This window comes from Pelobates fuscus, chromosome 9 (genome assembly GCF_036172605.1).
Source record: "Pelobates fuscus isolate aPelFus1 chromosome 9, aPelFus1.pri, whole genome shotgun sequence".
Lineage (NCBI taxonomy): Eukaryota > Metazoa > Chordata > Amphibia > Anura > Pelobatidae > Pelobates > Pelobates fuscus.
The window spans coordinates 150,129,027-150,144,696 of NC_086325.1; the positions used below are offsets into that span (position 1 = coordinate 150,129,027).

Below are 15,670 nucleotides of genomic sequence, written 5' to 3' on the forward strand. Positions count from 1 at the left end.
TAAGCTGCCAGCCCCATACTCCACCTTTTGACCAAGCACAAATATTTCAAGATTCAAATACTACATTTACTTTTCAGAATCAAAATATTAGTAACTTATGGAGAACTGGAAAACTAAGCATCAGCAATCATTACATCTTCATGTAGTAGTAATGCACAGATTGTGTAACCTTTCTCAACTACAAGAATTTTTTTTAGTTACTAAACTAATAGAGACTTTATAGTCACTAAAACAGCTTTAAGAAAGTAGTTTTGGTGTATAGAACAGCCCCTGCAGTCTCACTTCTCGGTTCTCTGCCATTTAGGAGTTAGATAACTTTGGTTTCATATAGGGTGACAGCATGATAAGCTGTTGCGGGAGGTGAGTGCTGTTACAACTTTTCTTCACTGCCACCCTCTAAGTGCGTACTCATGCTTCTGTGTTTACCTATATGGTTCCTCTTACTAACAAGCCAGAGCCATTTTACTGCAGCCTGTTTTTCATTAGTTAGGTCAGCATGTTTAAACGTATACTTACCTACTCTCTCTCTCTCTCATACCTCTTACATGTCTAGCAGACATCACTGTTTCATAGTTACCTACCTGCTCTTTGTCTAGTTGAGTATACCTGATGCCTAGCACTCATTTTATGCCCATACCTAACTAACAGGGCAAGAGATAATACATTCTAAATTTAAAAAAACACTATTTGCACTAAAGGAAGTGTTTTCATTAGATCTCACTTTACAGTAAGTGTTTAGGAATTCTGTACACTTTACTTGCTGGGATGTGTGACTTTGGCTGTAAAAGCAAAGTGATTTAATTCCTAAATGGCAGAGGATTTAGCAGTGAGACAACAGTGGAACAATCTATACACCCCAACTGCTTCAATAATCTATACACCCCAACTGCTTCAATAATCTATACACCCCAACTGCTTCAATAATCTATACACCCCAACTGCTTCAATAATCTATACACCCCAACTGCTTCAATAATCTATACACCCCAACTGCTTCAATAATCTATACACCCCAACTGCTTCAATAATCTATACACCCCAACTGCTTCAATAATCTATACACCCCAACTGCTTCAATAATCTATACACCCCAACTGCTTCAATAATCTATACACCCCAACTGCTTCAATAATCTATACACCCCAACTGCTTCAATAATCTATACACCCCAACTGCTTCAATAATCTATACACCCCAACTGCTTCAATAATCTATACACCCCAACTGCTTCAATAATCTATACACCCCAACTGCTTCAATAATCTATACACCCCAACTGCTTCAATAATCTATACACCCTAACTGCTTCAATAATCTATACACCATAACTGCTTCTTGTTGCCTATAGTGTCCCTTTAATTATTTGCCTCTACCATACTGTTCCAAGTACAGGTGCAACAAGATTTAATTAACTGTGTAGCAGCAGTTTCTAACTTACCGGATTGTACTGAAGAGCTGACACATAAGCCTGCACTGCGCCCTCCATGTCACCAGCTGCCACCAATGCCGCAGCAAGGTTGATATACCCATCAATAAAGTCTGGTTTCAGCCGAAGAGCATGTCGATAATGTTCAATCGCTTCCTGTAGTTGTCCGCGCTCTTTATAGACATTTCCCAAATTCGAATAAGCTTCAGCAAGCAGTGGGTTCTGCTTAATTGCCAGTGTGCTAAAATGGGCAGACCTAATAAAATTGAACAAAATATTATGGTTAAATACAATGTTACGTTAAAGGGAAAAATACATTCTTCGTTCAAAATGTATCTTTTTTTTGTTTAGCTTACTCGCAAGTCTTAGACCCCTGGGCCCTACCTTTCAGGAATATGTAAACTAAATAACCTTAATGCTTACTTTTTTTTCCAGCATCCAGGCAACCACCTGTTCTGCAATGTGTAAGGGCGTTGATCATCAAGAACTGAGCGTGACTTGGTTCTCAATAAGGGAGCACCATCTAGTGGCTGTCTAATAGTCACTAGAGATGAGTTTAGCCCCGCAATTAAACAAATGTTTTACATTGCGAGAGCTAACTCCGAGGGACACTGCACCAAGGCTACTTTGGTTTGGGTACTCTATATGTCCCCTTAATAAAAGTTTTATACTTCCAAAAAGATAAAGTTTTAGAATGCAAAAGCAACTCATAAAAAGCAGTAGAATTATACTGATGGTAATCAGGCTTTGGAGAATTTTTCTCACTACAATACTGATGCAGATTTTTTCTTTAGTGAGGAGTGTAATAGAATAGTTTTTTTCTCTCTGTAAATAAAACCCTGTTATTTTTGCCTAGGTTAGGTGACTGAGTGCGTGCGCTGGATTTTGGATGTTGTGAAAAGATTGTTTATGTGACTAAAAAGTAAGACCGTAAAATGTAGGTTTTTCTCCACCTTGATTGCAGAGTAACTGCGGAACATTACTTCTGGACTATCTTCCTCAAACTCACTATGTGCAGTATACGGATTGCTAAAAAGGATTCCTTTTGTCTCAATGTACAATTTCGCTCTAGATTGCAAGTGTTTTCTTCTACTTTTGTGTAGTGTCTTATTTACAAAAGCACCAACAAATTCTGCAGCGCTGTACAATGTGTAGACCAACAGACACTTAATTGTAACCAGACTAGTAGGACTCACCGGAACAGAGGGGTTGAGGGCCCTGCCCAATGAGCTTACATGCTAGAGGTAGTGGGGAATAGAGACACAGAAGGTAAGGGAAGGGGGTAGAAAACTAGGCTGCTAGAAAAGTATTCACTGAGAGCTTAGTTGGTGATGATTATTTTACTGAGTTACAATATCTATTTCCAGTTTCTATAACTACCAATGTTCTTTCTCCATAAATTGTAAAGCGATCCGGATAAGAGCACTATTTAAAAACTGTTAAACAGATACATTTTAATAAGAAATGACTAGAGCATTTAGTTACCTGTCCAGTCTGCGACATTGGAAGTGAATAGATGAGAGAAGCAGCAGAACGCCAGTATTATCAGGCTCTTGTCTCCATAACTGCATGCAATGCCTCTCAGCTGCCTCAAAGTCTCCTGCCTGATACTCGCGATGAGCCAACTCTGCCAGCCCTTGGAAGGAAAGCATACGTTTCGTTGGTTCTAGAGAATTATCAAAACATTCAGGGGGAAGCAAAAGTTAGACAGAAAAACTTCAAGAAAAAGAAAACCAAACCAAAAAAAAAATTAAATAAAATGAATCAAAATGCAATGAAGCAAACACATAATGATGCAAAACTAAAGAGTATGAAATAAAATATGACCAAAAGCAAAAATCAATATACAAAAAAGGGGGGAAAATATATATATATATATATATAAAATAAATGTAAACAAAAAACCCAACAACAACCAGACATTACCAATGTGTTGCTGTTTGTAAATGTTCTACTTAGCAGCCGATTATTAACAGCTACCAAAGAGAAGATATTTACTTCAACAGAATGTTATCCTGGAAACTAAGAAAGAAAGTCATAATCTAGTGGCAACATGACATATCAGTGACTGCTAACCTGGGCAGAGCAGATACTGAAAGTAATCTACATACCATAGGATACCCAGCAAGTTATTTTAGCAACTGTAATGAATTTTGCACTGAAAACTATATTTCAATATGCACAGCATGCACCTCATATTTAACTCCCTTCTTAAATCGCAAGAAAACACAAATTCCACTGTTAATATATATTTTGAATAGATTTTATTGGGACAATATGCTAGTATGTGACTTTGTTTAACAAGAGCTCATTGCCGAATTCATAGAGTCTGGCAATTTGCAGCAAATTCAGGGACATTTTAAATTATGAGTTGCTCATCTCTATAGTAAAAAAAAAAACAATTTGAACTACATAAACTAAACTGTTACCAGCAAACATGCCTGCCCAATAAAAACCGACAAATTGATTTTCTAGATCTCAAAACACATTCTGTGCAAACTAGAGGATTAAAATATATAGTGACTATTTAAAGAGATAGGCCAAGAGTGTAAAAAGAGGAATTAAAATAGAAATATATTTAATAGATGGTTGACTTTAACATTAAAGGAACATTAAAAGGAACACATGCATTCCTGACCCAATGCATCTCTATGGGGAAAGTTCAGATTCTCCATGCCTTCGTCTGATGAATGGCCACTAGAGCTGTCCCGGGGTTGTAATGTAAACACTGTCTTTTCCGTTAAAAGGCCTGCAGGGGCTGACTATACTCACCAGAACGATAATTGTTATGGTGACTATAGGGTCTCTTTAAAATACTTATAAGGGACAGAGCTGCTTTAAAGAGATGATGGCACCGTCTGGGGGTCTTTGCATAAAACCCCAGACTGTTACTGCTCCTCTGGTGACCGCAGCTTAAGATGATTTTTACTTACCTGAATTTGTCTCTGCCACCATGAACATCCTGTCATCCCTTTTCTTTATTAAAGAGACACTAAGTGTCCCTTTAATTAAGATAGAATATGTATGTAATACTATATGCATGCTATGTTGCAATTTCATTGAAGCAGTTCTTGCTTTGTCTTAGGAGTATGCAGAGGTTGGCAAACTTGTCATTTCCAGCAGCCACCATTAGCAAGGGCTATAGGGAAAAGGCATTGTGCCGGATTTTCCAGAGACCTCGGTTTTGTATTTTCACCCGTGTGAGAGTACAACAGTTAGGCAAGTATATCTTCCTCTGGCAGTTGCAATACAAGGAGACATGTCATCAAGGGAACAACATATGTAAAAATCCTAAAGAAACAGTGTTACTTTAAATGAATTATGGATCATGCACAATTCTGATCAAAGAGACAATTTAGAAGCCCCAAAACAGAACATTTTCTATTGTGATACAAACGTTCTCCTGTTCAGCAAACTGAATAAAACATTCTCAAAAGGGATCTGAGTGTTAAAGGAGCGCAGTGGAAAATACTACTATAGTAGATTTAGGTGGCATCCATAAAATTGATCCCTTCATGAAGGACAGTGGTCCTTAAAGGAGCACTATAGTGCCAGGAAAACAAACTTGTTTTCCTGGCACTATAGGGTCATTAGATCCCCCCCACCCTCAGGGCCGCCCTCCTGCTGGGTTGAAGGGGTTAAAACCCCTTCAGGGGTTAAGACCCTCAGGGCCCCCCTGCCGCTGGGCTGAAGGGGTTAAAACCCCTCCTCTGAAACTGCTATGTTTTCAGCTGCAGGGATAAAACTAGAGGGACCTGGCACCCAGACCACTTCATTGAGCTGAAGTGGTCTGGGTGCCTTTAGTGGTCATTTAATGTTTCACTTCTTGCTTTTAAAGGGTCTCTCTAGACTCCTAAACAACTTAAAGGACCACTCTAGGCACCCAGACCACTTCATCTTAATGAAGTGGTCTGGGTGCCAGGTCCTTCTAGGGTTAACCCATTTTTTCATAAACATAGCAGTTTCAGAGAAACTGCTATGTTTGTGAATGGGTTAAGCCTTCCCCTATTTCCTCTAGTGGCTGTCTCATTGACAGCCGCTAGAGGCGCTTGCGTGATTCTCACTGTGAAAATCACAGTGAGAGCACGCAAGCGTCCATAGGAAAGCATTATGAATGCTTTGCTATGTGACCGGCTGAATGCGTGCGCAGCTCTTGCCGCGCGTGCGCATTCAGCCGACGGGGAGGAGAAGAGGAGGATCGGAGGAGGAGAGCTCTCCGCCCACCGCTGGAAAAAGGTAAGTTTTTACCCCTTTCCCCTTTCCAGAGCCGGGCGGGAGGGGGTCCCTGAGGGTGGGGGCACCCTCAGGGCACTCTAGTGCCAGGAAAACGAGTATGTTTTCCTGGCACTAGAGTGGTCCTTTAAGCTTGCTGAAAAGCAGTGTGTGTGAAGAGTGGCATCTTCATTTTGCAAAAAGCACAGATTTCAATAGAAATTGACACCCCCATGGCTTTTAAGCAGTCAACAGATAATGTTGCTTCCTGGGTTGTTAGCTCAATGCAGCTGACCTCAAAAGGCAGAAATTGAACAGAGCACTTTACTTATAAAGTGTTCTCATTGAGCTGCATTGGGAAGCCTGATAGGACAGCCAGAAAGTCTGGGTGGGGTTAGAAGGGCAGAGCTTGCAAAGGCAGCAGACAAGAGAGCTACAGGTTTTGCAAGCTAATTTTAGATATCTCCCTAAAAAAAACACAACCACAATTAAATGCATGCAAATTTTCATTTGGGGCTTATCTACTAAACAGTGATTTATATGTATTTTGTATTTGAGCAGTGGAGTGTCCCATTAAACATTTACTACATTTAGTGAAATTTAATGACTAACCGAAAGCTACTCAACTTAAAGGACCACTCTAGTGCCAGGAAAGCATACTCGTTTTCCTGGCACTAGAGTGCCCTGAGGGTGCCCCCACCCGCCCGGCTCTGGAAAGGGGAAAGGGGTTAAATCTTACCTTTTTCCAGCACTGGGCGGAGAGATCTCCTCCTGCTCTCCTCCTCCGATCCTCCTCTTCTCCTCCCTGTCGGCTGAATGCACACGCGCGGCAAGAGCTGCGCGCGCATTCAGCCGGTCACATAGGAAAGCATTCATAATGCTTTCCTATGGACGCTGGCGTGCTCTCACTGTGAAAATCACAGTGAGAAGCACGCAAGCGCCTCTAGCGGCTGTCAATGAGACAGCCACTAGAGGACATAGGGGGAAGGCTTAACCCATTCATAAACATAGCAGTTTCTCTGAAACTGCTATGTTTCTGAAAAAATGGGTTAACCCTAGAAGGACCTGGCACCCAGACCACTTCATTAAGCTGAAGTGGTCTGGGTGCCTAGAGTGGTCCTTTAAATCGCCTGCTGTGATTGCTCTGTATGAGCCTGCATCAGCAGGCAAGTTGCGCTGAGCAGCAGTTGGCCAGAAAACAGTAGAATTGAACTCAAAATGGCTGCTGTGCCAGAATAAATTATATTTAAAAAAAAAATAAAAAAAAATCATTAAAGAAATTATTTATTTAGCTAGGCATCCCCTGTTATTATACAACAATCTGCATGGTATATGCACAACATTTACATTGTTAGCAACATGTAAAAACTACTTAGTTGCCAAGGGTTCTACCATCTACATCAAAACCAATTAAAGGGACACTATAAAGTGTGCTGCAGCTATTATGTTCCCAGGAGTCTCCTGGTGCTGTCCAACAATTATCGGTCAAACCATTTAAGAAGGGTTTGAAAACTTACCGGTCACTGCTAAAAGCGCCAGCACTGCTCATCGTTTGAGCTGGTATGGTAAGGTGGAAGTTCATTGGAATGAGCTGGTGTGATAACTTCTGCTTTACCCATACTGTTTCAAACTAAAAGCAGCACGGGCACCTGGCAGAGACATGTTAGTGTCAAACAGCTAAATAGTTCATGGTTGCACAGCACCAGGGAACTCCTGACACCATTACCACTACAGCACGCTGTACTGGTTATGGCACATATGGTGTCTTTTGGATGCATATATATCTTTCTCTTGCATTTTTGTTTCCTTCTAGGGCAATACTCGTCAAATATCCAATATTTTGAAAGTTGCACATTTAGAAAAGGACACTTTCCAGATTTTGCTGCGAGTCAACAGCTATAGTCCAACTAGAAGGACCGGTGCGTAAACCTCTTTATGACAAATCATGACTAGTCATAGAATATTTCAACATATTAGTACTGTCACAGTCCAGGGTGCTCTGCCTAACCTTTGTTGTCAAGATATTACAATTTGTCCCATTGATTAATTTTCTAATTTTTGTTTTTATAATAATACAGACCACCAATGGAAATGTTAAAAAAAATATGCTAATTGTACCAAGAGAGTAGTAGTGTAAAGTGCGTCCACCTAGTGTATAATAGGTATATTTATTTAATGAGAATACAGAAAAGCACGGGGCAATCAAATATGTATAACTGTGATTTTAATAAGCCAATTTGCCTAAAGACCAATGTCTGCATGTAAAAAGAAAAGCAAATATTGTTAAACTCCATCCTAGTCAACGTGTCACCCGCACCTCAATTTCCTCACATGATGTAGTTATGCTCAGTCTCACATACCAAGTCACTCTCCCATTAAAAATGACAATATGTGCATTTTTCTAATAGTACCTATTGGCATATAGTAAAAAAAATATAGGCTTCTGATATTAGCTCGGTTTGATTTATTCAATATACTGATTTCTGTTTTTTTAATTGAGTGCATACACAAAAAAATAAAATAAAAATGAAGGGAGCATTGAGAAGTGTTGATTTTAAATTAAACGGATTGCCGAAAATAGAACACAAAAATCTGCTTTGAAACTACTACACCTAGCAAAGACATAGCCAATTCATTACCTTATAAAAATTACTTAGGATGTCTTTACTACGCATCAACATTTATGTTCAGATCTGGAATGTGTGTGACGGATGATACGGAGAAAATAGCTATCAGGCTCTACAACATTGCAGTTATATTAGATATGCAACTGTCTGCCATCATTCATCAGATCCATTTTCTACAGGCCAGCTGTATTGCGCAGTTGAAGATCAATGAGACATTCAGCACTACCAATCTGTCACAACTACACATCTTATAGAGCCTATACATGGCCAGAACCAGACCAAATGTGTCTTGGGTAGAGCAAAGCTTAAATCTTTAGATCTGTCATTTTTGGAGGTATTTTCAGGTTTTGTGAAAAGTCCTGAAACTGACCTATACGCTTTACGGTGTGGTGACCAATGGGTATTGTGGAAGGTATTTATACCTACCTGGCACTATCCCTTGCGGCCACGGTCATATTGTTTCTGGGAGACTGTACCCAGTACCGGTCGCTTCATCTGCTAGGAGTCAGGTCAGTGCTGTACCCTCGCGCATGCATAAGAGTACAACAGTGTATGAACTAACATGCATAAATGGGTGCAGCTTAGGCCAATTCATACAACATACAAGATCCAGCGCACTCCCCCATCCACTAAATTGTAACTTAAAAGCTTATATAGGTTTTAATAGTTTTTTTTTTCCTTTAGAAAACATCAAATCTAGGCAAAAATAATGGGGGTTTAGTTAGAGTATATGATCATACATTTCATAAGCCTGCCACAGAGGGGGACACACACACACACAATATATATATATATATATATATATATATATATATATATATATATATATATATATATATATATATATATATATATATATATATATCCACACCAAATAGCAAAAATAGATGGCTGCACTCACAGTCTTCAAAGTAAAAATTCAAAGCTTTATTTCAAAATCTGTAAAAACAATCCACTGTTTATGAAATAAAGCTTGGTATTTTTACTTTGAAGACCGTGAGTACAGCCATCGATTTTTGTTATTTGGTATCTACGGGCCTTGGCTCAGCACCTGGCGATAAAAAGATATTCTCAGCTTGTGTGCAAGGACTATTACACACACATACATATAACCACACTTCAAAGTTTCAAGTCCTGAACTGCTACTAATATTGCATTAAAAATGGATGGTACACCGATCAACAAATATACATTTAAGGCTCTGTAGAACAATAAGGAGGTTAAAAGACAACAATCTATCCAACAAGCCCACAGCAAGCAAAATTATTGGGAGTTGCTGTGAACATCTATCACACAATACATGTTGTGATGGCTAGGGCCCAACATATGTGTTTCAATACATTAAATGGTTTGGTGCTTCCTCGGAATAAAATAATATATGTAATCATGCAGGTTTCTTGATTACTGGTAACATTGTCTTACTTTATGTCCGATACATTTATGATACAATGTTAGAGTTTGATTCAATGAAACCATCTTTCAAAACTTGTGAGTACTGAAGCACACAGTATCCATTTTGTCAACAAAGATAATATATCAGTAAAGCTACACAATGGCTCAAAAAGCACTGATGTAAGACAACGCCTTGTGGTTATTGGAGAGTATCAGTCATGGCTAACCTTTGGCTCTCCAGCGGATTTAGGCTGCGATTATCTACAGGGAAATAACCAGGCAATCTCAGCTAAAGCCTAGGGCAGAGGTAAGCAACCTTCGGCAGTCCGGATGTTGTGTACTACATCTCCCAGAATTCTCTTACAGCCATAATGCTGGCAAAGCATCAGGGGAAATCTAGTCCACAACATCTGGACAGCCACAAGTTGCCTACCCCTGGCTTCTGTCCATGGAAAGAACACGCATTATAAAACCCTGCATACTTACTGTCAGAGCAAACCCACCACTACAGAGAACTGAAACAATTGGAAGGCGATAGAGACTAGTGCAGAGGACTCCCCATGATGATGTCCCAAACCTCAACTGTCTCTTTTTCACAAGTAGCCCATGTAGCTCGGTCAGCTCCACCATTTTCCTGGGCTGGTGGGGAGCCCATGACAAATGCTGGCTAGCAGCATACAGAAACTCATATGGTGAGGAAGGAAATGGTTTGTAGTATAAATTAAAACACAGGCAGGCTTCTTTATGTTCACACAATGTTGGTTTTCCACCGTCAGGATGTAGGAGTGATAGGGGTCCAGGAAGCCATTGTGCAACTGGCAACACTAGCCACATGGCAACCTCCATCTTCTCATGGCCACAATAACATGTCGCCATGACAGTGCATGCCAGGCCTACATGATGGCAGAGGGGACAGTGACATCCTCACACCTGGCCTAATGGACAGATACCCCAGGCACAGAAATCTTTATAAATAATTATAATAATAACAACAACAACACAGGGAAGGTGCTGCCATAGAATGTCTATGGTCCAGGTAGGAAGGAGAACAAAGAGGCACCATAACTGCTACATTTTGTGTATAGTAATTATTAACTCGAGCTATGCTGGTAGCCATGACCTGCAGCATATGAATTCTGCATACAGTGAGCTGGTAATGCCTCTGCTGCCCATGAGACAGTGTTGTGTGCAGTAAAACATAGCGCTGTAATAATAGGACCCTGGGGGTGGGGGGTCTGCACGGTGGAGGGGGTGGGGGGTCTGCACGGTGGGGGGCTTACTGCACGGTGGGGAGGGGTCTGCAAGGTGGTGGGGTTGGGGGGGTCTGCAAGGTGGGGGGCTTGCTGCACGGTGGGGAGGGGGGTCTGCACGGTGTGGGGGGCTTGCTGCACGGTGGTGGGGGGGCTGCGTGACCCCCATGGAGGCCGCCCGAGCCTGTCCATCCTCGGCCCTCGGCTTCCTGTGAAAGCAGTGGGATCTCCTACCTGTGCTATCAGCCACGTTGCCCACAGATGTCGCCATGTCAGTCACGAAGGTCGGTGGTACCAAGTGCTGCTCCGGCCTCCCTTCGTCTAACTGTGAAATGGCGCCGGTCGGGGATTCCGGAACTACTTCCACGCAAAGTAGTCCTCCGAACCTTTTGTCACTCTGAGTCTGCAAGGGACTGCGACGAGGGCTACGGCCCCACCCACGACTGAAATCCGTCAGGGTGGTCCCCCATAGCCGGCTGCGACCCTCTGAGATGGAAACGAGGGAGGGCTGGCGGGCGAACACCGTGTATTCGCACTAAACCTGCAAATATCCTTCCGCCATGTGCAATGCGGCAAACTGTGGGAGCGGCGCGTGCACCGTCGGGGCTGAGCCTACAGAATGGCGGCCGGGCGAGGCAGGGGCGGCCATCTTTGTTGTGGGAAGCTTTGCTAGAATGACAAACACTGGCAAGCTTTGCATGTGGGAGGTTAGAAATGCATCGTGTTCTTAGTTAACTCTTCTTCCGCATCCAGAGTCTCAGGTACTGCGATCGGCTCTATTACTTGGTCGGACCACGCTGAGGTCACACTAACTTTGGATAAGTTGTGTGTGGCTTCTCCGTGGTCCTGGAAACTAAACACTTGTTTATTGCAAGACCCGGCCGTAGTAGAGACTGTTCGCAAGGAATTGCTAGAATATTTTGCGAGGAATGCGGTAGCTGGCATTCGACCGGCTACGGTGTGGGCCGCACATAAAGCGGTTATTAGGGGTATATTGATTCGCGAGGCCTCCCTGAAGAAGAAGCGTAAATCGCAACTATTGTCATCACTATTAGAGGCACTGGGGAAAGCGGAAGAAAAGCATAAGGCTATCCCCTCACCGGGCGCTCTGTCGGACGTACAAAACCTCAGATCCGCGGTTCGTGATACACTCATAGACGATACCGCCAGAGCCATTACATGGTCCAAAAGGACCTTTTACGAAAAATCCAATAAAATGGATACGTTGTTAGCCAGGTCTCTCCGCCCGAGACAGGGGCACTCGCATATCTCGAGGATCAAGGACGCTTCAGGTAAGTTTTGTACAGACCCTACTGAAATTGCTCAGGTTTTCACAGAGTACTATACCAATTTATACAACCACTCCAACGGAACCGCCTCAGACCATCAACGCGAAGCTGACGATACTCGTGTCTTCCTGTCTCGCCTCTCTTTGCCAAAACTACGGGGCGAAGAATCTGCCGCCCTTGGAGCACGCATCTCCGCTGAGGAGATAGATGATGCAATTTCACTGTTGAAAGGCAACAAGGCTCCCGGTCCGGACGGTTTTGAGGGCGGCTATTACAAGACTTTTCGTGAGGAACTCGTACCCCATTTGGAGTCGTGGTTTAATGACTTAATGGAGGGAGGCGTCCCGGACCAGGATATGTCATTGGCGGATATCGTGCTCTTACCGAAACCGGGCAGGGATGATCTTATCCCGGGCAACTTCCGTCCGATCTCGTTGATCAATCACGACTCGGAAGACACAGAAGAGAAAATAGCACAGTCAGTAAAAAAGGGGGACAAAACTTTTTTTAGATACATAAATGAGAAAAGAAAAGTAAAACAAGGATTAGTTAGATTAAAAACAAAAAAAGGAAGGTATGTAGATGAGGATAAAGGTCTAGGTGACTGCCTCAATGAATATTTTTGTTCGGTATTTACAGCTGAAAATGAAGGAAGAGGTTCTATTTCAACTGTCAAAAGTAAAGACAAATAAGTCAATGGGACCTGATGGAATACACCCAAAGCTATTAAAAGAGCTTAGTGGTGTACTAGCAAAACAATTAACAGATTTATTTAACCAATCATTGTTAACAGGAGTAGTCCCAGAAGATTGGAAGTTAGCGAATGTTGTGCCCATTCACAAGAAAGGTAACAGGGAGGAGTCGGGCAACTATAGGCCAGTAAGCCTTACTTCAGTAGTGGGGAAAGTGATGGAAACCATGTTAAAGGATAGGATTGTTGAACATCTAAAAACACATGGATTTCAAGATCAGAGACAACATGGGTTTACTTCAGGGAGATCATGCCAAACTAATCTTATTGATTTTTTTGACTTGGTAACTAAAATTATAGATCAGGGTGGTGCAGTAGACATTGCTTACCTAGATTTCAGTAAGGCTTTTGACACTGTTGCACATCGAAGGCTTATCAATAAACTGCAATCTTTGAGTTTGGATTCCAATATTGTTGAATGGGTAAGGCAGTGGCTGAGTGACAGGCAACAGAGGGTTGTAGTCAATGGAGTATATTCGAAGCTTGGGCTTGTCACCAGTGGGATACCTCAGGGATCTGTACTTGGACCCATTCTCTTTAATATTTTTATTAGTGATATTGCAGACGGTCTTGATGGTAAGGTGTGTCTTTTTTGTGGATGATACTAAGATATGTAACAGGGTTGATGTTCCAGGAGGGATAAGCCAAATGGCAAATGATTTAGGTAAACTAAAAAAATGGTCAGAGTTGTGGCAACTGACATTTAATGTGGATAAGTGCAAGATAATGCATATTGGACGTAAAAACCCAAGGGCAGAGTACAGAATATTTGATAGAGTCCTAACCTCAACATCTGAGGAAAGGGATTTAGGGGTGATTATTTCTGAGGACTTAAAGGTAGGCAGACAATGTAATAGAGCAGCAGGAAATGCTAGCAGAATGCTTGGTTGTATAGGGAGAGGTATTAGCAGTAGAAAGAGGGAAGTGCTCATGCCATTGTATAGAACACTGGTGAGACCTCACTTGGAGTACTGTACACAGTACTGGAGACCATATCTTCAGAAGGATATTGATACCTTAGAGAGAGTTCAAAGAAGGGCTACTAAACTGGTTCATGGATTGCAGGATAAAACTTACCAGGAAAGGTTAAAGGATCTTAACATGTATAGCTTGGTGGAAAGACGAGACAGGGGGGATATGATAGAAACATTTAAATACATAAAGGGAATCAACACAGTAAAGGAGGAGACTATATTTAAAAGAAGAAAAACTACCACAACAAGAGGACATAGTCTTAAATTAGAGGGACAAAGGTTTAAAAATAATATCAGGAAGTATTACTTTACTGAGAGGGTAGTGGATGCATGGAATAGCCTTCCAGCTGAAGGTAGAGGTTAACACAGTAAAGGAGTTTAAGCATGCGTGGGATAGGCATAAGGCTATCCTAACTATAAGATAATGCCAGGGACTAATGAAAGTATTTTGAAAACTGGGCAGACTAGATGGGCCGAATGGTTCTTATCTGCCGTCACATTCTATGAAAATCCTAGCGAAAATTTTGGCTAACCGACTGAACCCCCTATTAACACGATTGATACACCCAGACCAAGTGGGATTTGTACCCGGCCGGCAATACTAGGCGGAATGTTGACCTAATTTGGAGGCAAACAAATAGAAAAATCCCGACGTTGTTTTTGTCCCTCGACGCGGAGAAGGCCTTCGATAGGGTTAAATGGCCCTATCTTTTTGAGGTCCTTCGACACTTCGGCCTACCAGGCACCTTTATAACCGCGATTAGAGCAATGTATACGGATGTTAAGGCACGGGTTCGGATATCGGGGGCAAAAGTGACGCCCTTTAGTTTGGGGAACGGTACTAGGCAGGGGTGCTGTCATGCCTTAACTATGGTATCCTCTTACTTCCTGGTTCCACGGAGCCTAGCCACACCCCTTTATGACACGGTCTGCCTATTTAATCTGACTGCACCAGCTGATCAGGGCTGGATTATTGAACTACGTTCCTTACTCACAACCCGGCTACAACTTTGTTGTGAAAGCCTCTGCTACCAGACCGGACTGAAAGACTCTGCAAAGTTCCCTTCACCTCTCCTCATCCACGACTAAAGATTAAACACTCTTCATACGCCTCTGAGGAGATCTCGGGAACCAGTGTTCTATGTGCCGGAAGCTAAGTAAAACCAATGTGGTAAGCGTTGCATCTAAAAGCTGTTATTACCTCTCTCCAAAAGTCCTTCGGTAAAAACAATCCTGTTACAGCTAACTTCAACTCATACTTCATATCAGTTATCTGCATCTGTCTTGCTTCAGTTAAAGTATGGAACAGCTATTGTAATTACTTATCACCTAAACCGTTAACTCTACTAAGAGACTCTTTATTGATTCAGTGCCTGCAATTTACTATCGTTTACTCCTTAAAGCTACAGTGCCTGTAACTGTGGACTTCAGTTATCATTTACTACTTAAAGCTACAGTGCCTGTAATTGTGGACTTCAGTTATCGTTTACTACTTAAAGCTACAGTACCTGTAAATTGGAATTAAAGTCCTTACCTTTTACTTTCTTTAATAAATATTCAAACTATACGAAATCTGCAGTTGTGTTCCTTCATAACAAATGTTTAGACGTGACAGAAGAATCCGTCCCTCTAAAAGTAACCATCAATCATACTCATACGGAAAGTCTTATATTTGATGTTATCTCATCACCATTTTTTCCTATTATATTAGGGATCAACTGGTTAAGGAACCACAACCCTCAAATCTCA

The 15,670-nt window shown here is 41.8% G+C and overlaps 1 protein-coding gene across 4 annotated transcripts in view; it reads right to left on the reverse strand.

Moving 5' to 3' along the window:
* The window catches only part of OGT (O-linked N-acetylglucosamine (GlcNAc) transferase), a 38,040-nt gene extending 26,783 nt beyond the window's left edge, over window positions 1-11,257 (reverse strand). For 2 of the 4 annotated variants that reach the window (XM_063432738.1, XM_063432736.1), the window contains exons 1-3: window positions 11,142-11,257; window positions 2,912-3,092; window positions 1,439-1,682 (exon numbers count right to left, since the gene is read on the reverse strand). In XM_063432738.1, coding sequence (XP_063288808.1) covers window positions 1,439-1,682; window positions 2,912-3,092; window positions 11,142-11,178 — 462 coding nt within the window. In that variant the 5' untranslated portion in view covers window positions 11,179-11,257. The remainder of the gene's footprint in view (window positions 1-1,438; window positions 1,683-2,911; window positions 3,093-11,141) is intronic. The other 2 variants (XM_063432739.1, XM_063432737.1) reach the window with 2 other exon arrangements.
* Window positions 11,258-15,670: the final 4,413 nt, after the last annotated feature.